Source organism: Microplitis demolitor, chromosome 4, assembly GCF_026212275.2.
Source record: "Microplitis demolitor isolate Queensland-Clemson2020A chromosome 4, iyMicDemo2.1a, whole genome shotgun sequence".
NCBI classification, from domain to species: Eukaryota; Metazoa; Arthropoda; class Insecta; order Hymenoptera; family Braconidae; genus Microplitis; species Microplitis demolitor.
The window spans coordinates 22,784,897-22,808,998 of NC_068548.1; the positions used below are offsets into that span (position 1 = coordinate 22,784,897).

The following is a 24,102-nucleotide window of genomic DNA, read 5'->3' on the forward strand; positions in this document are numbered from 1 at the left end:
ATATTGGCCACCTAACGGTCATTCAAATAAACATGTTTTAACCTAAAATTTTTTTTGAAAATTGCTTATAACGATCTATTATAATTTAAGATCAATTCCGGTCTTTATTGTGACAAAAGAATTCAATATGGTTATTTCGGCTGCGTTCGGTTTTAAATGTCCCCCGGCAATTAGGGTTAGTGCAAGCGAACCGCACATCTCTTATCGTAAGAGGTTGTTTCTTGATAGATATTTTTTTGTGTCTAGTCCAGCCAGCCAGTGGATTTCTTGCAGCTGCAAAAAAAAATTTTTAATAAAATATTTATTAATTAATTCAGTTAATCATTAATACGAAATTTTGTTAGTACTATAAAAAGACAATATTATATATATATATATATATATTAAGATAAATAAACATAAGGCATTAAAATAAATATTTGCGGAAATTTATTTACATGGAATAAATTTTTCATAAAATTCTTATCAATATTAATTTCAAATATTGTAAACACGAAGTTCACAATTCGGATGTTTGTGTCTACAATGAAAATTAACTCTTTTTTTTAAACAATGTATGAAACTACAGTAGGCACATTTAAAACTCGGTGGTTTTCCGCACTCATATTTAAGATGTTCTCTTAAATTTCTAATACAAGTATAATTCTTATTGCAATTATCTTTAGGGCAGACAAATGGTTTAACTACTTCATTAGTTTTAATTAATTCAATTATTTGAGCTCCGGAATTTTCGTGTCTTAAATTTATGTGATTTCTCATAGAATGATGTCGGGATGACGTATAAAGACAATGGCTGCACTTGAATCTGTGCGGTCTGTTACATAAGTGATCAATGTGAAACTTGAGAGAACGCGCATGCTTGAATGTTTTTCCACAATTCAAATTCGTGCATGCGAATCTTTTTGTTTTGGCGGCAACAAGATTTGATGATGGCAATTTTATTCCTTGGAGTCTTGTCAACACAACACGTGGACTTCTTCTTCCTGAAAAAAAAACTTCTTATCAGAACAATGTTATTAACACTTATATTTTAAATTACTATTTCATATATATATAAATAATGATGATATGAAAAAATGAATTTACATTTATTTGCAACTTTAAACTACTGGTTTCAAACCCATGTTCGCAAGGACAGACAATAAGTCTAAGAAGCGAAAATTTCTTAAAAATTTCGACTTATCCCCTTTTTTTAAAATATAAACTTACATTTACATAAATATACACAGACTCACAAAAATATATCGGGCGAGTAACAGCATAACGGAGTGGGGGTAAAGATTCAGGAAAAGTTCCGACGCAATTTCAAAGTCGATTTTTAAAATTTGGGCGGTAAATTTCCGTCAACTTGCAGTCAATTTGGCTATCAGTGTTCAAAAGACCCCTCACATGACATAAAATATAAATCATAAGCTGGTAAAATGGCAATAATAGACAAATACACATCTGCATTAAATACTTTATTTCCATTTAAAAACTCTAAAGATGTTTTTCTCCATTAGCCAATTTTGTACACTTAAGATAATGTACTTTCATATAATCCTTGCGTTTGAATTTTTTCTTACATAGGTAACACGTAATTCTTTTATTACTTCCACACAAATCATAATGACGTTTCATATTATTGCTCCTGCCAAATAATTTACCGCATTTCACACATTCATATTTTTGAGTCTTAACAGTATCGCACATCGAGTTAATATGTTTCATCAGACTTTTCTGTGACCGGAAGACTTTTTGGCACAAGTGACATGTCCAATTTTCTTTATTCCCCACTGGAGGTTCAAACCATTGGGATGTCGTCGCATAACTTACAGCAAATGGGTCCAAATTGTAAACTGAAAAAAAAAATTCTATTAGTATTTGCTCTGAATATTTCCAAACCTCTGATTCTAATTATAATTCTGCTTAAACTTAATTTCTACTTATAAAGAGAAATGATAAAAGAACGCTCAGAAAAAAGGAAAACTTTTTATTGGAAAAATAAATTTCGAAAACATAAAATTCAAATTACTGTTGACTAAATCGGTGAAGTTGAAAAAGTCTTCTATCATAGTTTTTTTTGCAACTCACGTAATGTTGCTGGACATTATCTTTCCGGCGAAAAGTGCGCTTGCACAGTTCGCAGTAAAGTCTCAATGTGTTGCCACACAAACGTTGATGACGTCGCATATGACAGCCGTATCGAAATTCTCGGTCACATTTCCCGCAAAAAGAAGGCAAATAATCAGGCGTTAAAACACTACGTAAACTACCGATAGCTCGTTTGCTTACGTTACGCGTTTAATACCTATGAACCGGCTTCTCTGCTGATTGATTTCCCGCAATCATTTCACCAGTTTGCTCTATTTTCTTTTCCAATTTTATCTGATGGCTCATACTCCGGACCACGTCAATTCTTATTGCTGAAAAATTTAATTTACTCTTATTCTCATTCATTTAATCAAATTTTAAAATTAATTTTTTTTTCTGGCACTAAACAAATCACCAATTGGAGAAATAGTTGTTATTACTTTGTTAGTAGAAAAAAAAGTTAATTTAAGCAATTGTAATTTCAAAAAAAAAAGTCATTTTCGATGAATGTCAATGTGGCAGATATCAGACAAACTTAAAATTATTAATTAATAGAGTAAATAATAAAGAAAATAAAATTTAAAAAAAATGCGCATTTAGAAAATTTAAAACCTGATAAGTGCATTTTTTTAAAATATTATTTTTTGAATTAATTACCCTATTTATTTATAATTTAAAATTTTTGATAATTATTTTCAGTGATCCTGAAGTTAACAGACAATTAAAAATTTTTGGATTTTTTTTTTCAACAAACCAATTGCAAAAAAAAAAAACTAAAAATATGCACATGTAGAAAATTTAAAAAACCACAGGTGCAATTTTTCCAAATTTTTTTTTTTTTTAAATTTACTGTCTAAAAGAAAATCAAAAAATCATTAGAGGTCAGTGAACTTCAGTATCATTAATTTTTATTATAATTTCGATAGGTGAAAAAAAATTGAATTTAAAAATAAAAACTGATATTAATGAAGACATTCACGGAATGAAACTCGACTATATTAAAAATTATCCGCTAATGAGATGAGTAATTACTTTTATTTTTCCAAATATCAGAATACAAAAATACAAATTTAAAGTAAGTTATATTTAATTTGCATAACATATGGCTCTTTGTCCTGATGTTTTTTTTTGTTGTGCCAAGTAACTCTTTTCTTCAAACAATGTTTGAAGTCGCAGTACCCGCACTTGTATTTCGGAGATTTTCCGCACTCATTTCGCAAATGAACTCTCAAATAAACGCTTCGCTTGTATATTTTACCGCAATTGTCATTAGGGCATGGATAAAAATTACTCTCGTCCACGGAATCGGACAACTTGATGATCTTCATTTCGGCATCTGGGTGCTGGTCGGCGATGTGTCTCTTGATGTTTAGTACCAAATATGAAGAATACCTGCAGTAGCCACATTTGAATTGTGGCGGGATACCGCATGCGTTGAACGCATGAACGTCACGATCCTCTGGAGTTTTGAATGTCTTCGGGCAGTCAGGATTCGTACAGGAATACTCTTTTTCTTTGATCATCGATAAGTTTGATGTCGACGAATCGGAATCGTCTGATAGTCCAGTTAAATCTACTAGAGTTTCACTTTCATCTAGAATTAAATAAATAATTATTTATTAGAAATATTTATTAATTAAATTAATTAATTATTATTATTAAAATTAATTTTTAATATAACATATAAATATAAACCTGAAAAATAATTTATTTTAGTAACGCAGACTTTTTAAAACGTCAATAAAAATAAATGGTCAATTAATATTAATGAGAGGATAATTTTATTGACAATTAATTTAATACAGCCAATTAAAATTCAAATTTTTTAATAAAATAAAATAATAACACTTAATATTATTTTTTTTTTTGGACTAAAATTTTAAAAAAGTAAAATAAGTAAAATTTTTTAAAAATAAAAAAATAAAAAATAACTTTAGTTAATTAAAAATAAAATAAACTTCAAATTTCATCAACTGAATATTCTTTGCCAAGATGAGCTTTGAGCCAGTGTTCCCTAATTTTCGAGCGGAAAAACCGGGCGAAGTTGCAGTACGAACACTTAAAACGAGCGGAAGTACTACACTCGTATTTGAAGTGTTTTTTTAAAAGCTGCTTCGACTTGTACTTCTTTTTGCAAGCAGGGTTAGGACATGCGTGGATGCGCACGTCGATATGGGGGTCGTACATCTCGACAATTTTTGTCTCTAGGTCTTTATGCCGGGAACCCAAATGCAACTCTATGTTGTGAATTTTGTGGGACTTGTAGTCACAGTACCCGCACTTGTAACGCGGGGGTTTGTTACAAATGAGTTTACTGTGTCTGTTACACTCGTCCTTTATTTTAAAAGTTTTTTCGCAGTTCGCATTCCCGCAAGCGAACCGGTGGTTGTTTACTACTAATTTTTGACCCGAATTTCCTGATTCGCCTTGGAGTCTTGAAAAGTCTAGCAGACGGGTTATAAAAGTTCCTGAAAAATAAAAAAATTATATTTTGTTAGTACTAATTAGTTATTTTTTTGTTACACTATTTGGCATTTTTACATATGTTATATCCATAAAATAAAACATATTTCTCCTGCCGTAAAAAAAAAATCAGATTTACATAAATCTGAAATTTGAAAAATTTCATTAAATCTAAATTAGATTTTTTCTACAATTAATAGTATAATCCAATTAATTTATCTAATCTCATATTTATTGATAAAACCTAATCACATTTTTTTTTACATTTTGTATTTTTTAATTATTATTTTTGAAAAATCACTTAAAATTATTTTCGTTTTCTTGTTAATAAAATATTTTTAAAAGACTACGAAATTTGTTGTAATAGAGCGTATTTGAATAAATGAGAATCCCGGGTAAAAAAATTTCAAGCCAAAACGATATTAAAATTTTTTTTTCGGCCTCGTTAGTAAAATATATAAATTTCAAAAAAAGCCAAAAATAGTCCGTTTCAAGTTATTAACCAATTTTCGACCCGTTTTGTTAAAGATACTAAAATTTTGTTCGACTTTCGGCCTTTTTCGATAAGATTCTACGACTTTAGCGTAATTTCGGCCAAATTCAGGCCTCACTGAAAAAAATTCTGATTTCGGCCAAATATTTTTATCTGTATGATCTTATGTGAGTTAATCAAAATGAAAGATCGTAGAACACGTCTTACTACTTCGCAATCGCCTTGTAAGATAATTTTTCAAGCGTTTAAATAATCTTCACCAGGATGTTTAGCTCTGAAATGTCTTCTCAAACTTTCAGCGAACGCACTCTTAAAATCACAGTGACAACATTTGAATCTTGGAGGTTTCCCGCACTCATATTTCATATGCACATTCAAAGTTTTTGGATACTTGTAGCTTCTTTTGCAGTTGGGATTCGGGCATACATAACTTTTAGTATTGATGCGAGGATCGTATAACTCCACAATTTTAACCGTTAAATTCTTGTGTCTATTAGTGGAATGTGATTTGATGTCTTTTGGAAAGTGGGATTTGTAGTTACAGTAACAACATTTGAATCTGCAGGGTTTATTGCAGTGATAGTTACTGTGTTTATTACGATCTGACTTATTTTTGAATGTCTTGTCGCAATTTGGGTTCGTACATGCGTATCGCTGGTCCCTAATTCTGAGCAGTCCTGATTTCTTTGTTGATGGTCCCAGGATTCTAGTCAAAATAATTCGCGGAGTTCTTCTTCTATCTGAAAATATAAAAAAAAATCATTTATTTATGTCTTCAAATTTATATCACAACCTCATTTAATTACTTACTCATTTAAGAATTAATTACACAGAAGAAAGTAATCACCTGCTACAAGTGATTATTTTTTTCATGTAATTCTCAAGCAAATTTATCTAACATCTACTTTAAAATAATCACACGTATAATTACAAGATATTAAATAATTGACAATTATTAGAGTGATACAAAAAAAATTTATTCTTTACATGACAATTTTTTTTTTCACTGGAAAATAGAGTAATAATAATAATTTTTTTTTTTTAAATTAGCTTAAGAAGTTATATTTATATATATTAAATATTAAATATCTGAGCTGCAAGATTTATGTGAAGAAAGTAATAAATTATATTAATAAAATAGTTTTTTGACTCGCTTATAATATATGACTCGAAAAAAGATCAGATTTGACGAAATATGATCAGATTTGACGAAATATGATCAGATTTGACGAAATATGATCAGATTTTATTATATCTGACAGAAATTTTCCTGAAAAATATTAAGATTTTTTCTTATACCTTCAGATTTAGTCAGATTTGGTCATATTTGTCAAAATCTGAGCATATAGGAAGAAAAAATGTATGTAATATGGCTAAATCTGACGATATGCTTAGATATGATCAGATTGAAACTCAAATCTGATCAGAAATAACTTTATCTGACCATATGACATCAGATTTAATTTTATCTGCTAAATTTTTCGATGTATGGTAACATCTGTTCATGTACGTTCAGATTTGGGCAGATATGATCATATATATGATGAAATCTGAGTAGATATGGCCGTACTGGACTATATTTTGCAAGATTTGGTCATATCTGTCGAAATCTGAGCATATAGGAAGAATTTGTGATGTAACTAAATCTGACAATATGTTCGGATATGATCAGATTGAGACTCCAATCTGATCAGATTTTACTTTATCGGACCATATCACGTCAGATTTAATTTCGTCTGCTACATTGTCGATATGAAGTCAAATCTTTTGATGTATATTTAAATTTGGGCGGATATGATCATATATATGTCTAAATCTGAGCAGATATGGTCATACTGGACTAGATTTCGCAAGATTTGATTTCGCATCGAGGTAAAATTTATCAGATTCAATTAAATCTGATAATGTGATCAACTCTGGTCAAGATAAAGTTTATAATCTGATCAAATCTTGTCATATATAATAAATTCAGTGGTTTAATATTAATTTTTGTCAAGATTATGGAGTCAGAACCAAACGAAATTGCTCTGAGGAATCAAGTGAAAGATTCCCATGAGAATGAGTCTCAGTACGATAAGTTTTGCCACACTCGAAGTTAATATGCACATTCAAAGTCTGTGTATTCTTGAATTTCTTTTTGCAATTAACATTCGGGCATCTATAGTACGGGATGTTAACAGAATTATCATGAAATTCAATGACTTTGATATCAAGTCCTCGGTGATAAGAGGCCGAGTGTTTCCTCATGTTCCTCAGCTGGTAAGATTTATAGACGCAGTAACCGCATCCAAACCGCGGCGGCTTATTGCAGACATGTTTCATGTGATAGTTACAGCGGCTTTTCGACTGAAAACTTTTATTACAGTTCGCATTCGTACAAGCAAAAGGCTTTTCTGTACTCGATGTAAGTTTCTTCTTAAATAAATTCGCGTTGATCCTCGTCAAAACAACCCGTGGACTTTGTCGCAGCCCTGGAAAATAAAAATAACAATATTCTTGTTAGTATACTTATATATTCACATATATTTCTTATATGTTAGTCAATCTTTTTTTTTATTTTTTCAGAGTTAGTGCAAGGAAACAAATAAGATTTCTGTCAAAATCCAAAACAGAAGATTTAAAAAAAAAAACCTGATAAAATTATTAACCAAAAATTTCTAAAAAATTATACGTAATTAGGGTTTTTGTAAATCTTACAGATGATTTGATGGTTCTGTAAATCTTCATGTAGATTTTGATAAAAGTTAATTATCTGAAAAAAATCTAAAAATTATCTGCAGATGTTAATCAAAAATTAATTATCATAACGTAATTAATTATTAAAAAAAAAACAATTTAAACCATTGGTTTATTAATTTTTAAAAGTATTTTACAGTTCATTAAATATAATAACTATTTAAATAAATAATTAATTTTTTTTTTAATATTAATTCTTAATATTTGTTATTTTGTTCGACTACTGATTGAACGATTGATATAATTTGTCATTAGTAATTACAATTATTCTTGCGCGGCAAGGAATGAAATCACGTTTTCTCACGGGGGAAGTTGGTCACCCGAGATTTCTTCACGGGCCGCGCACTATATTTTTCGTATTTACTGCATTGATATGGAGTTTTAATGTCTGGAAATTTCAGACAGGCTAATTTCTGACCAATTGATTTTTTTATGGAAATCAAGTCAGAAAATAATTTAACGGGTAGAAAGTCATAAATTTCTTCCGTAGGATAGAAACTGATCAGTTTCTATCCTCTAAATCGCATTATAACATGGTTCCATGTTCACTGATCCCAGCGACATCTAATTTTGCCATTAGAATCTATTAAATTGATGTGAGATCAATTATCTGGGATCATTTGTCGTGAAAAAAAATTACTTGGGTCAGTTAACTGCAGAAGGTCTAAAATTTTGTTGTTTTGACCGAAAAAACAATCGCAGTTTCAATGCAGAATATGAAAAAATTATTGCAAATTTTCGTAACTAAATTCTTCATTCGGATGTTTTCTCTTCGAATGAGTTTTCACTGTACCCCTATAAGTATTTTTAAAATCACAGTACGAACATTTAAACCGCGGAGGTTTCCCGCATTCGTATTTAAGATGCTTCGTTAAATTACCCTTGTGTTTGTATTTTTTCTGACAAGTCGAGCACCGAAAATTGCACGACTCTTCCCGAGGATTGTACAGTTCGATTATTTTTATTTTCAACCCCTTGTGAATGCAACCAATATGTCTTTTTACGTGGGACGAGTGGTGAGATTTGTAGAAACAGTATGGACATTTATAGCGCGGGGGTTTGTTACATAAATTTTTAATGTGAAATCTGCAATCATCTTCGTTGTCAAAAGTTATGTTGCAGTTTCGATTCGTGCAGACGAAAGGTTTGTCGTTCATATGCGACCATTCGTCTTCTTCAGACTCTTCTTCGCTGGATGAATGGCTGACTTTCGTTACTGTTACGAACGGAAATTTTCTATCTGTAAAATAAAAAAAAACAGTTGGTCAGTAAAAATTCCACATATTCAAATTTTTATTTTAATTTTCTGTAACATTCACTAGTTTTTTTTTTTTTTTTACAAAACTCAGTTTAAAACATTTCATACAATTTCGAACCTTAACTGGAAAACAAAAAAATTTTTATTTTTTTCTGTAATATCTTAACCCTAAAAAAAATTACCCAATTAATGATAATTAATTACAATTAATTCTTTTTGATGATCATTTAAAAATTTTCCACAAAACCCAATCTGAAAAATAAAATTTAGTTAATTAGTAATTTTACTAAATTATTTTCAACAAAAATCCAATTAATCAGCATTGAAACCAAAAAAATAATTAATTTTAAAGCGACAAAATTTTAATTTCAATTAATAATACAATTTAATTATAAATTAAATTTATTTTAATTAATCAAGACATCGACACTGAATTTTTTATTAGGATGTTTTGCAAAAGAATGGATTTTAATTCTATCTTTGAAATATCCTGTGTGATCACAATGAGAACATTTAAACCTAGGGGGTTTCCCGCACTCGTATTTAAGATGTTTCGTTAAATTACTCTTCTGTTTGTATTTTTTACTACAGTCACTAACCGGACATGTGAAAACCCGGATTTCATTATGAGGGTTCCATAATTCGACCACATTAACCTCGAAATTTTTATGAACTGAGGTTATGTGTTTCTTAATGTCTCCAGACAAACTTGACTTGTAATTGCAGTATGCGCACTTGTATCTCTTGGGTTTGTTGCAGCGGTTTTTTATATGATAATTACAGTCGACTTTATTTTTAAATGTTTTATCACACCCTTTATTAGTGCATGCAAATCGCGGTTGTTTCGGTTGTAAGTAACCCGAATTTGTTGATCCTCTTGTACTTTTAGCGAGAATTATCCATGGGCCTGAAAATAAACAGACAATTTGTTAATTTACTGAGTGATTCAAATTAAAAATAATCAATCAATTTAAAATATCTAATTTTTTAAAATAAATTTTAAAGAAACTATTTCTATTATTGGTTTTTTTATTTTTATTTAAATTACAGAAAATAAATAGACCTTAAGGTTAAATATTTTTTTCTAAAGGATCGACCCGAAATTCTTTGTCTGGATGCTTGGAAATCGAATGTTCTTTTATGCGCCATCTGTAGAAATGCTCGAAATCACAGTAATGACATTTCATACTATTGGGAGTCCCGCATTCATAATTAACATGTTTTTTCAAAGCGCGAATAGTGCGATATTTTTTACTGCAGTTTGAATTCGGGCAACTTAAAGTCCGCGTTTCCATGTGGGGGTCGTATAGTTGGACAATTTTAGGTTCTGTGTTTCTGTGCTTCCATTTTGAATGAACGCGGACATTTTGCGCATAATGAGTTGTGTAATCGCAGAAGTAACATTTGAATCTTGGCGCTTTGTTACATAAATATCTCAAGTGATAATTAAAAGATCCCTTTGTTTCAAATGTTTTCGCGCAATTTGTATTCGGGCATGCGAATCTTTTTCCTGATGCCGATATTATTTGGTTAACATCCGGTGACTGGATCCCGTACATCCTCGAGAGAAACACCCGTGGGTTTTTCATGTCTGAAAAATAAATTTAATTATTTGTTAGTAAATTTATTTAATTATTGTTTTCAAAAAATGCTTTATTTTATTTACAAAGAAAACAAAGTTGTATTTGTTGCATTTATTTTTTTAGGAAAAGTAGAAAAGAAAACAGTCAAATTTTAGTTTTGAAATTTTTTGACACTAATTTTTTAATTTCAATAATTCTAAGTTTTTTTCCAGTATGTTGAATGGTGCAGTGATTTTTGACCATATCCTTGAAATAAGATCTGAAAGTACAGTAACCGCATTTGAATCTCTCGTATTGGTTAGACGTATCGTCAGAATACGGAAATACACTTTTTATTTTTGATGAACCACTTTTTGGAAAATTAAATAGTCTATGACCTGGGACCAGTCTCACTGAAAAAATAAATACAAATAATAATAATTAATAACAATAATAAATATACTTAATTACTAATTTTGAGATAAATTCAAAAATTGTTAGTAAAAAAATTTCCCTCTCAAACCGCCAAATTCAAATTAATGTAAATCCATAATATGAAAAATTTTATTTCTGAAAATTGAAGAAATACAAAATTTTGAAAATTTTCTAATAGGAAAGAAAATGTAATTTTCATAAATTCAAATTTTTGGCGCCAATTTCTTTTTTTTCGAATTATTATCTTTTTCTGTTTAAATTAGACGCAATTTCTTCCTATAAATTGAATGAAATCTTTAAAAATTACGCAGTTATAATTTTTTTTTTTTATTGAACTGATTAAAGGGAAAATTAAATTTTAGATACATAAATTTTACAAATGACAATAATTTTTTTACAAAAGATGAATGATATTATCAACAAGATATTTTTCATTAGGATGTTTTTTTTTCCAGTGTGATTTAACCCGGGTTTTAAAACAACTTTTATAGTCGCAATAGTGACATTTGAACCGCGGAGGTTTGCCACACTCATAATTAACATGAGCCCTAAAGTCTTTCATATATTTGTATCGTTTTTCGCAGTTAGGTCTTGTGCAGCGAAAACGTCTTGCCTCATCATTAGAAGTAACCAATTTAATAACTTTGAATTCCAATTCACTGTGAAAACTCATGTAATGTCTCCTTAAAGATGATAGTCTTGGTGATTTATAGTCGCAGTGATAACACTTGTATCTCGGCGAATTATCACAAAACTTCTGACGGTGATAATCAAGATTACACTTTGTGGAAAACGATTTATCGCAATTTGGATTTGCGCATGCCCATTTTTTCACCACCAGCAGATCTGATTTTTTTGGTGACAATTTGTCGTCGGTAATTCGCGTCAAAACCACCCGAAGAGTTTTCAATTCTGAAAAAAAAAATAAAACGATGATTTGAAAAAAAAATTTCATATTATTTTCATAATTAAAAGAAGAAAATAGAATATTTTAATTACATGCATAATTATCACAAACAGTAATTAAAATTAATAATTTATTGTTAAAAAATTTTTATTGAGTATTTTTATACAGTAATTTTTAATCTGATAATAAATTTTAGAATTAAAATTTAATATAAAAAAAAAAAATAATTTTTAAATTTAAATAAAAATGGCGGGAAATTTAATTTATTATTTTTTAAACTGGATTTTGTGTATGGCTCGCATATGAGACTTAATATTTCCCACCAAATGAGCTTTGAAGTCACAGTAATCACATTTATGACGAGGAGGTTTATTGCAAAAATTTTTCATGTGATAATTGCGACTATACTCATGTTTAAATGTCCTGTCACAATTGGGAATCCCGCAAGCGAATCTTACTTCCGAAATCTTGCAAAGCTCATTAGTTTTTTGGATTTTCTTCTTCACCTGTCGCTTTTTATTTTTTGAGGTTACCCGAGTGATTCTCAAACCTGAAAATTGAAATAAGTATTTACTTTTATTACTATAATTACAGTATTAATTTATTTACTCTACAAAATGCCGTACTGCCAAAAAAAAAAATTATTTCTAATTAAAAAATTTTATTCAAATTAATGAATTTTCTGTTTTATTATGAAATCAAAAAAAATATAATAATGCAATTAACAATTTTTGGCACTCACATGCATCTAAGAAATTAACTAATAATTGGTGTCTGCATTAATAACAAAATTTAATCAAAAATTATCTTTGACATTTTCATAGAAAAATTGTTTATCTGGATGTTTTTCTTTGCAGTGCGATTGGACCCTATCTTTGAAACAATTTTTGAAGTCACAGTAAAAACACTTAAAACGAGGGGATTTTCCACACTCGTACTCTAGATGTCGCGTAAGATTTTGCGAATGTTTGTATCTTTTGCTACAATTATTGTTCGGACAAATGAACAGACGAGTCTTGAAATGGGGATCAAATAATTCAATGACATTTTGCGGAAGTCCGATATGTCTGATACCGATATGTCTTCTAATGTCTTTTGAATAATGCGATTTGTGGTCGCAGTAACTGCATTTGTACCGCAATGGTTGATTACAAACTTGCTGCATATGACAGTTTCGAGATTTTTCGTTTTTAAATACTTTGTTGCAGTTTGAATTTGGACAAACCAACTGCGATCTTGTTACTGTCAAAAGTGGATCATTGACCCATGACTGCTGGCTCATTTTTGGATAATAAGGCTGACCGTAGATCCCTGAAATGTAAATAAAAAATTTATGATTGCATCTGAATAAATATTTTTTACATCTGAAATTTAAAAAATTCAAATTTTCACTTTTATTAGTTTTGGAAAATAATTATAAAAAAATTTAAAGTGAAGACAAAATGGCCGCCATGTTGAGGTTACAAAAATTTTTAAACATGAATAGTTTTATTATTCATAAAAAATTGAAATAAAAATGGCTGCCAATAATGGCGCCAAAAATTCAAAATTCAAAAACATTACATTTCTTAAATTAAAAATTCAAGTACACGATTGTTGACTAAAAATTTATGAATTTAATAGAAATGAATGAAAATTCAAAATTTGTGTTTTCTATTGGAAATTTTTTCAGTAAAAATTTAATAACGGAGTTTTATTTCCTAATTTTTATTTTTGTCATAGCGTATAATTTTATAATCACGATTATCCCTAATTGCTATCAATAAATAATCAATTAGTATGTTATGTTTTGAGTTAATTTTAAATATAAAATCTCGAAAAAATTAAACATACATATTATCACAAGAAAATTCTTTATCCGGATGCTTTTTCATCCAGTGTTCCTTGATCCTCTTCTGATAGCAATTTTTAAAATCGCAGTACGAACACTTGAAGCGCGGGGGTTTGCCACACTCATATTTAAGGTGCGAAGCTAACCCGCGTTCATGTTTGTATCTCTTGTTACAATTCTTCGTAGGACAAGAGTAAATGCGTGTTTCCGTATGGGGATCAAACAACTGAATTATATTTATTTTAAGATTCTTATGCTTTCGGCTCAAGTGTCTCTTGATATCCGCGGACTGATGGGCCGATTGGGTGCAGTACCCGCATTTGTAACGCGGCGGTTGGTTACAAAAATATTTCATGTGTTTATCGCGATCGTGTTTAGTATTAAAAGACTTGTCGCAGTTTGAATTCAAACAGGGAAACGGTTTCGCATTAACAGTTTGATTCTTCTTTATTGCTTTGCTCGCTCGTTTCGGTTTTCCTGTAAAATGAAAAAATTTTATTTTGTTAATAATAATTCTCAAAACTTTAAACTCATAAATAACATTCACACATGCGCCAAATAAAATCCTACTAAAAAAAAAAATTACGATCAATTATTCCAAAATTTCCTCAATTTTTCACCAGTGCCTGAAAAATAAAATTTTCTTTCTTCTAATTTACAAAAACTCTTTTAAACCTGCAACAAATTCAAAATTTGTTAAAAAAAAAATTTTCAAATTATTTTCATAATTTTTTATTTTCCCGCCAAAAAAAAAAAAAAAATTACAATATCTGTAACTTCAAGCAAAAAAATAGTATATTGAACACCAAGAGAGGAAAGTTGGACATTCCAAGCCACGTGTGTGCGCGTGCGCAATTTCCTACCCGAGGGGATAGCAAACACACGGGTTGGAAAATCCTGTCTTTCTCCATGTGCGAACGATTTTTCATCGGATCTGCGCCTGAAAATTCAAATTTCCGCCTCTGTTCACAGAAAAAGTTACGCATGCGCAACTTTTCATCATTCGTTTCCTCACAAAAGAAAAGACGGATATTCTTCTCGCTAAACAGAGGCAAGAATTCAAATTTTCGCGCGGATATGGTGAAAAGTGAGTACTTAATCTCCAGTATCTTCAAAAGAAAACTCTCTGTCCGGATGTTCTTTAGTCCAGTGACTTTTCATTACATGTCTGTAACTATTTTTAAAATCGCAGTACGAACATTTCAGTCCCGGTTTCCCGCACTCGTAATTAAGATGCGCGTTCAATCCGCGTTTATACTTATACTTTTTACTACAGTTCGCATTCGGGCAAACGTATTCACAAACTTCATTCTTGGGGTCATACAGTTCAATTACTTGAACTGTAGAGCCCTTATGAATGCGGCCGATGTGTCTCTTAATATCCGCAGTCTGATGGGCCTTGTGAGCGCAGTACCCGCATTTATACCTCGGGGGCTGGTTGCAAAAATATTTCATGTGTTTATCGCAATCGTACTGAGTTCTGTAAGATTTCGTGCAATTTGAATTATAACAAGCAAACGGTCTCGCTTGATTTCGTGCTTTTCCTCGTTTTGGTTCTTCTGAAAAAACAAAAAAATTATTCTGTTAATAAAAATTTTGTATACTTGAAAATTTATCTACATGCTAAAAATAAATTCAAAAAATCTTAGCTAGAAATTTTAAAAATCGTAACCTTTATTCCGAGGAAAAAATTTTCTCCTGCAAAAAAAAATTTTTAATCCCTTTTAAAATTTTAAAATTATTTATTGTCTGACAGCAAACAAAGTACAGAATATTTGATTTCTAATTAAAAACGCATGCACTAAAATAAGCAATTATTAAACTTTCGCCTCAAAATTAAATTCTTCGTCTGAATGATTTTGACTCCAGTGTTTTTTAACAAAACTTTTGTAACAACTTTTAAAATCACAATATGAACATTTCAATCTCGGTTTCCCGCACTCGTATCTAAGGTGACGATGCAATCCACTCTTATATTTATATTTTTTATGACAGTTCGTATTCGGGCAAACGTAATTACAACCTTTATCCTTGGGGTCGTAAAATTTAATTACTTCAAATGCGGAGCCGTTGTGAATACGGTCAATGTGTCTCCTAATATCCGCAGCTTGATGCGCCTTGTGATTGCAGTGCCCGCATTTGTACCAGGGCAGATAAATGCAAGAATATCTAATGTGTTTATCATACTGATAATGAGATTTGAAAGATCTCCTGCACTGTGAATGAGGACAAGCATACGGTTTCCCTCCATTTTTTCCTTTTCCTTGTTTTGGTTCTTCTGAAAAATAAAAAAAAAATTTATACTTCAAAATTTATCTGCCAACAAAATAAATTTCAAAAAAATTCTTAACCAAAAATCATTAAAAAAATTATCGTAACCTTTGCTTAGAAAAAATAATTTACTACTGCAATAATTACTCGTATAGTTATTTATTTTTCTGACAGCAAACAAAGTACAGAACAAATAATTTCTAAGCGACAATTAAAAACTAAAGTAAGTAATTATTCAACTGTGACCTCAAACTTAAATTCTTTGCCTGCATGATTTTTAATCCAGTGTTTTTTAATCAAATGTTTGTAACTATTTTTGAAATCGCAATACGAACATTTCAAACCCGGTTTCCCGCACTCGTATTTGAGGTGAGCTCTCAGCCCCCGTTCGTATTTATATTTTTTGCTGCATCCCGCATTCGGACAAGCAAAAGCGCAATCTTGTTTCTTAAGATTATACAACTCGATAACTTCTACCTCAAGACCTCTGTGCTTGCGCTCCGAATGTCTTCTCACATGCCCACTCTTATAACTATCATAATCACAATGCGCGCATTTGAATCTTCGCGGTTTATTACAAATATTTTTAATATGAAAATTACACTCTATTTTATTTTTAAACGTGCTCTTGCAATTTGGATTCGTGCATGCAAATCGTTTTTCTTTTTTCTCAACACGTCGTTCCTCATATTCTTCTGACTGATCTTCGCACTTGATATATATTTCTTGCCAGTGTAGTTCTGTAAAAAAAAAAACCAAACACAAATATGTTAATAAAATTTTAAAATAAATTTTTTAAATTATTTATATTAATTTATTAAAAATATATGTGATATTTAATAAATACTTAAACTTTTATATACTTATTTATTTAACTCAAGTAAAAAATACAAATTTAATTAATAAAATTACTAGCCTACAATTAATATGACAAGACATTGATAATTATATAAAAAAAAAATTTTCGAGTCAGTTTAAATTTTTCGCGCCAAAAAATTATTTATTGCTGCGTATAATTATCCCAGCAAAAATTTGGAATTTATCCCTACCACAATTTCCCCCACCACCCAAGATTCTGCGCATGCGTAGATGTTCCGAATATTATAATAGAGGGGCAACGGTGGGGGAAAAATCCCAAACTTTTGCTGGGACCGCTATATAAATATAAATAGAATTAATAATAAATAATATAATTATTCCATCATCGTAACACTCCGCGGTTCTAAAAGCGGATGTTTATTTTTACAGTGGGTTCTAATTCTCGGCTCATATGCATTTCTATAGTCGCAGTAAAAACACTTAAATCGCGGAGCTTTGTCACATTCATAATTAATATGATTCCTTAAATTTAATAGACATTTATATTTTTTATCGCAATTAGGATTAGGACATTTATGTTTACGCGCTTCGAGATGCGGGTTATACAATTCAATTATTTTAACCTCTAAATTACTGTGTTTTGTAACTAAATGTCTTTTAATATCTGCTGAGTAAAGAGATCTGCGATTGCAGTACGCGCACTTATATCTAGAGGGTTTATTGCACAAATTTCGCTGATGGTCATTACGGTTTCGTTTGTTTTTAAAAGTTTTGTTGCAGTTTGCGTTCAAACAAGCGTAACGTTTTTCTGTTATTTGAATCGGGGTGCCCTCTGGTGACAGCGCGTCGTACGTGTACAAAATTTCCCCTTCTTTTTTAAGATCTGTAAACAAATAAATATGTATATTCATTAGTATTTATATTTATCATATATATTTTATTAGTCAAATATTAATTAGATCCCAACCACAAACTATTTTCCTATTTGCATGTCCAGAAAATTATCATCCCGAAGTTACCAGACAATAATTTAAAAATTTTTTTTAAAACTAACTAAAAAAAAAAAATTCAAAAATGCGCATGTAGAAAATTTAAAAAACTACAAGTGCATTTTTTTGAAATATTTTTTTTTTTTTTATTTATCGCTAAAAAAAATCCAAAAATTATTAGACGGCTGCCCGTACGAAAAAAATATATATCGACAAATTTCATATATGAGACATATATGTTTCATATATGTAATTTGCCGATATATATTTTTTTCGTATGGGTGATCTCAGTGTCAGAAAATTAAAAAAAAAATTAATTATTAATGCGAACAAATAATTAAAGTTTTTTATTTATATTCGCAGTAGAAATACAAAGAGAAATATTTAAATGTTTGCTGGAATTCTTGACAGGTAAAAGTTTATAAAAATATAAACGTCATATTGAATATTATATTATAAATGTTAGTCAGCGATTTCAACACGAAATTCTTTATTACAATGTCTTTTATAAGAATGCATTATAACTTTATATTTGTAAAAATTTTTGTAACCGCAGTAAGAACACTTGTAGCAAGGAGATTTTCCACACTCATTTTCAATATGGTGCTCCAAATTTTTTCGTATTTTGTATTTTTTCGAACAACCTTCATTGGGACACGCGTAATCACGTGTTTTAAAAATGGGTTCAGAAAGTTCTGTGACAATTTCCGGGTTATTGCTGTGATTGTTTTTTATGTGCCTGGACACATTGGCCTTTCTTTGGGCTTTGAAATCACAGTAACCACACTGGAATTTCAATGGCTGGTTGCAAACTTGTGACATGTGAGCTCGTCGTGATTTCTCGCTTTTAAATGTTTGGTTGCAGTTTTCATTTTTGCAAACGAGTCGTTCCTGATTTCCAGCTGATCCATTACTTGGTGGCCGTCCGCTGGTAGAAATTGTCCCTGACTCTAGAACTTCTGTAAACAATTAAATTTTTTTTTTAGGAAACAATCACTGATTTTCCGACGGTCGAACAATTGATTGGTACAGTCGAATTCCATTGACCAAAACTTGACGGATTCCCCTTTTTCCTCAAAAAGTAAACGACAACACATGCGCCCTTTACATGAATGATGACATATAAAAATATACACAGACATTTAACATCAAGTGGGAGACGACGTAGTTCATAGTTGGGGTCAAAAATCAGGGGAAGTTCCGAGTTACTGGATTTTCACTGAATATTGAAAAAGTTATTTTCCGTATGGAAAATTTTTTAGCGAAATTTCCAAGCCTTGTATTGCAACAGTAACTTACATATTTTTACTGACACTAAATAACTTGATTCCGTTCCCTGATAACGTGACAAGTCAACTTGTCAATTATTCTCGTTTCAAAATTTTTGTGCCTCGCTTTTAGGTGAACTCTAATATTCGCTAATTTATGCGATTCGTAACAGCAGTATGCGCATTTAAATCTTGGCGGTTTGTTACATTCGTATCTTACATGGTGAGTAAAGTGATGCTTATGTTTAAACGTTTTATCGCATCTCGGATTCGTGCAAGCGATCCGTTTTTCTTTATTAACATTTTCACTTTTTCCAGAACGGCCTGAATTAGGCAGCTTTATGCGTCGGAATGTTGCTTCTGAAAAATAAAGAAACATTTACATCAGTTTTATCTCGGCAGTAATTAAAAAGATTTTTATAAATGAATTATTTACAATTTTGAAAAAAATTAATTAATTAATAATTAGGATTAATCATAATTATAAATAAAATTTTATTGATAATTGTCTTCGTATTACATAAGATCATAAGCTGTTATCTTGAAAATGACTAGTGGCATTTTCGGCTGCTTGTTCGTCCCTGCTCGGAACAACCCGAAAAATTCCGAAGGTTAACGAGATTTTCCGAACAATTGATAATAAGAAGAAATGAATTTTCAGAAGAAATAATTTAAAATTTTAAATTTACATTCGGATTTTTTCGGTACGTCGGGTCTGATCCGAAGAGTCACGAACAAGAACCCGAACGTGCTAAAGATAAATTATTTACAAATCAATAACATAAACCGGCAATTCTTTATGTTTTCTCATACTGTGACTCTGGATATTTTTTTTAAACTGTGACAGATAATGGCAGTGGCCGCATCTATACCGCGGGGGTTTGTTACAAATATCACTCATGTGTTTCCTTCGAGATTCTTTGTTTTTAAAAGTTTTGTTGCAGTTCAAATTCAAACAAACGAATCGTTCGTTTCTAACAAACAACATTTCTTCATATGACGACTGCCCTCTGTTCCGATACCCAGCTCTCGAAAATTTAAAATCTGAAAAATAAAATAAACACATAATTTGTTAGTGATGTCAACAAACAAACAATGATTTACTTACATACAGAAAACGAGCAGAAATCTACTCTTATCTACTCTCTACTTCATACAATACAACAAACAGATTTTTAAATCTCTCAATTTATTCAAATTCAATGTCGACAAAGGATACAAAGTAAATAACCTCAAATTTTTACTTTAAATATTTATGCGTCCGTTTGTTGCCATGTAAGCAATTAAACTTCAATTGTCATCAATTTGACTACCGACGTCACTTGAGATGCGAATTTTACTGCCAAAATTTTTCTGTACCTGTCTATAATTCGTGAATTTTAGCCACTGAACTTTTATGAATTCCTTTGCAATGAATTTTAACGTTTGCTAAGTAAAGTGACTTGTAATTACAGTAACCGCATTTATATCTCGGTAATTTAACGCAAAGATATTTCATATGATAATCACGATTACACTCATCAATGAATGTACTCTCACAGTTTACATTCCCACATGCAAACTTGACGTTAGTTATTTTTAAATGTCGGCCATCTTGTCGTGACTCTGACACGGGAGCGATTGTTAATCGTCTGCCTGAAAAAATTAATTATAAGGATTTTTAAGTAGTTTGTCGCATAAATATATATTTGTTTCAAGCACCGACGCAGTATTTTATGATTTTTAAAAATTTATTTATTAGAAATTTTGATTTTTTTGTATTTCATATTTTTTACTACTGACTGAAAATAAATTCGTAAATAATAATAAATATATGATAACTTTTTGATAAATTTTATTGACAATTATTGCCGCTATACAATTTTCAACTTTTTTGAAACTGCATAATTTAAAAAGCGTTTGAATGCACACTTTTGCGAGTAGATTTTTTAAAAATCTATTACATAATTTCGAGTTTTGATTTGTGGTAATTACTATTACATCTCATATTTTTATATTTATTTATCTATCACCCAATTCATCAAATAAAATTAAAAATAAATCAAAATTAATTAACCCGCGAAAAATTCAAAAATTTAAAAACTTAAATAATTCGTCACTTTAAAAAATCATAACTTTGGAAAAATATCTCATAAGTCCGTAAATATTTTTGAAAAATTTTTGTAAAAATTTAAATAAAATTCAACATAGTCCAAAAAAAAAAATAAAATGTCCAGATTTAAAATTTGAAATTTTTAAAAACACAAAAAATTTAAATCTGTTAAAAAAAATTTTTTTTGGCAATTACAATAAATTCAAAAGATTTTAATTATCATATGGAATTCAAAAATTTAATTATCAAGCTCGGGATAAATCGGTTTATCCGGATGTTGTAATTTGTAATGCATTTTAGTTCTATTTTTGAAACAACTTTTGTAATTACAGTAAAAACATTTGAACCGCGGAGTTTTACCGCATTCATACTCAACATGAATCGTCAAATCACGTTTATGTTTGTATCTTTTACTACACCCCTGATTTGGGCAGGCGTAACTGCGCGTTTCTGCGTGAGGGTCGTACAGTTCAATTACTTTTATTTGCATGTTTTTGTGCTTTCGAACCGAGTGATTTTTTATAACCGCAGATAAATATGACTCTTGGTCACAGTACCCGCACTTGTAACGCGGCGGTTTATTACAAACTTGAATCATGTGAACTTGTCGTGATTTTTCATTTTTGAATGTTTTGTTACAATTATCATTAGTGCAAGTAAATCGTTTTTCTTTAACTTTCAAATATTTTGACTTTGGCAAATTTCCTCCTCTGCTTCGGGTGTAAATTAACCGAGATGCGCGCGATTCTGTAAAAATAAAAAGTTTTTTTTAGTACAATTCTTTAAAAACTTATTTTTTTTTCTGTTAGTTTTCAAAAATTTCATTATTTTTAATTTTAATACAAAATAACAATTAACACAGACAAATATTAGTTACTAATCAACTATAAAATCGAAGCTGAAGCAAATAAATTATTTTTTTATTGTACAATAAATAATAATTATTACTTATAAATTTTATTTATTACGATAATACAAAAATTTATTTTCAAATTTCGATTATCGATTGAATTCATTTTTTTTTTCTCATTGAGAATTAAAAAAAAAATTTATTTGGTCTTAAATCTAAAACATACTTGTCGCAGACAGCAGTAACTATTTTTTCCACAATTTTAAATATAACATTTTAATATTCTATCATAATTTTTAGCGAAACTCATATTTTAACTTAATGTTAAAAATTTTCGGGGTAAAATGGGCAGCGGTATAAATTTTCTGATAGAAAATTCAATTCCCTTTCCAATGAATACCCACAAGATATATTTACTTCCACTTTTTTTCAAAGCCATATATATATATGTTTATATATACATATATATGACTTTAAAAATAAATATATCTTGTGGGTACTCATTCAAAAGCTCATCAAATTCTCTATCAGTTTCCATTGCCGAAGACATGATTTTTTATTACCAAGGTAAGATGGGCCATTTTTTTATCAGCATCCAAAGTTCAAAATAAAAAATAATATTACAATAATTGTTTATAGTAGTTTTTAAAGGTACATATGACTACTAAATTATTATAATCTATCAGTAAATTCTATAGTTAGTCAACTACTACAAACTACTACATAAACGTCAGTTGGCGCTCGAATATTTAGACTCCTGAGTTGAAAAAAAGAACTTCTTTATCTGAATGACAGGCTAGCAAATGGTGTTTGATTCTCCATTTAAAATAGTCCCTGAAGTCACAGTAAGAGCACAAAAACTGCGGAGGTTTCCCGCACTCATAAGTGACATGTGTTTTCAAATTTCTCTCATGTTTATATTTTCTCTTGCAATTTTCATTCGGACAAACATAAATATGAGTTTCTCTACGCGGGTCATACATTTCGACGATTTTCACTTCTAAGTCCTTGTGTCTTGTCTTTGAATGAGACTTTATGGCCGTAGTGTAATGCGCTTTGTGATCGCAGTAACCGCACTTGTAACGGGGGGGTTTGTTACAGAAATGTTTAACGTGATAATTACGGCTCCTTTCATCTTTAAATGTCTTGAAACAATTCGAATTTGTACAGAGAAAATTTCTCAGGTGTGCTTTCGACTGAGGTTTAACTTTCGGTTGTTTTCTGATGCTCAGGAAATCGACGAATGTTAGTTTTTCCGTTTGGCATTCTGTAAAAAAAATAAATACAAATTTTTTCGTTAATAAAACTATTTAATTACTTTAATTAATTGTTAATTTAAACTTATAAATTTGAAATTTATCTTCGTTATCTAAATTCTTAAAGTAAGTTAAGAAAATTAATAAGTATAATTATTTTTATTGAAAATAATCAATACTTTTGTTGAAAATAATTGTAATACATAAAAAAATTATAATTTTTACAATTATTTTCTGGAATTAATAGCAAATTTTTTGAAAATTTTGTGTTATTTTTAGAAATGATACAGAAGTTATCCGTCGTTTTATATTTGAATTTTTTCAAAACAATTAAAAAAAAAATTGCACTGGTATTTTTTTTTATTTACTACATGTGCATTTTTTTTTTTTTTTTTTTTTTTTTTTATAATTTGTGTTGAAGAAAAATTCAAAAATTTTTAATTATTTACTAACTTCAAGATCGTTATTAAAAATGAGTGTGAAATCAGTTCCTTAATTAAAAACTTTGATCAAATCCAATTGAAAATCAATCGGAAATTGACTTCGATTAGAATTTTTCAATCAGGGAGCTCACTATTGGCAATTTATGAATTTTAAATAAATAAATATAGCATAAGTAAAATTATAATGAAAATTAAAAAATGCGAATTTGAATATTTGAAAAATTCGCGCGCGCATTTTTTAAAATTTCATTATTAAATTAATTAATTTATTTAAAATTTACAAACTGACATCTGCTACTTTCACTCATTGATTATTAGAAAGCAATTAATTGTTAAAAATGAGCCATACTGGGAGG

The 24,102-nt window shown here is 29.7% G+C and overlaps 2 protein-coding genes across 33 annotated transcripts in view; both read right to left on the reverse strand.

Moving 5' to 3' along the window:
• Positions 1-24,102, reverse strand: part of LOC103576317 (longitudinals lacking protein) — a 145,662-nt gene that overhangs the window by 69,227 nt on the left and 52,333 nt on the right. Inside the window, exon 7 of one of the 32 annotated variants that reach the window (XM_053738348.1) lies at positions 463-983. The exons of 21 other annotated variants lie outside the window; for them this stretch is intronic. In XM_053738348.1, the coding sequence (XP_053594323.1) occupies positions 478-983 (506 nt within the window). In that variant the 3' untranslated portion in view covers positions 463-477. Of the gene's footprint in view, positions 1-462; positions 984-1,464; positions 1,839-3,128; positions 3,668-5,251; positions 5,770-7,012; positions 7,501-11,399; positions 11,933-15,560; positions 16,037-16,245; positions 16,770-17,207; positions 17,732-20,922; positions 21,945-22,572; positions 23,315-24,102 lie in introns of those variants that run through there. 10 more of the 32 variants (XM_053738358.1, XM_053738337.1, XM_053738349.1 and 7 more) reach the window with 10 other exon arrangements.
• Positions 10,034-10,748, reverse strand: LOC103576319 (histone H4 transcription factor). Its single transcript, XM_008556477.2, has 2 exons — positions 10,690-10,748; positions 10,034-10,614 (listed from the first exon to the last, which is right to left on the reverse strand). The coding sequence occupies exons 1-2, from the start codon at positions 10,715-10,717 to the stop codon at positions 10,094-10,096; spliced, it is 549 nt and encodes a 182-aa protein (XP_008554699.1). The 5' UTR covers positions 10,718-10,748; the 3' UTR covers positions 10,034-10,093.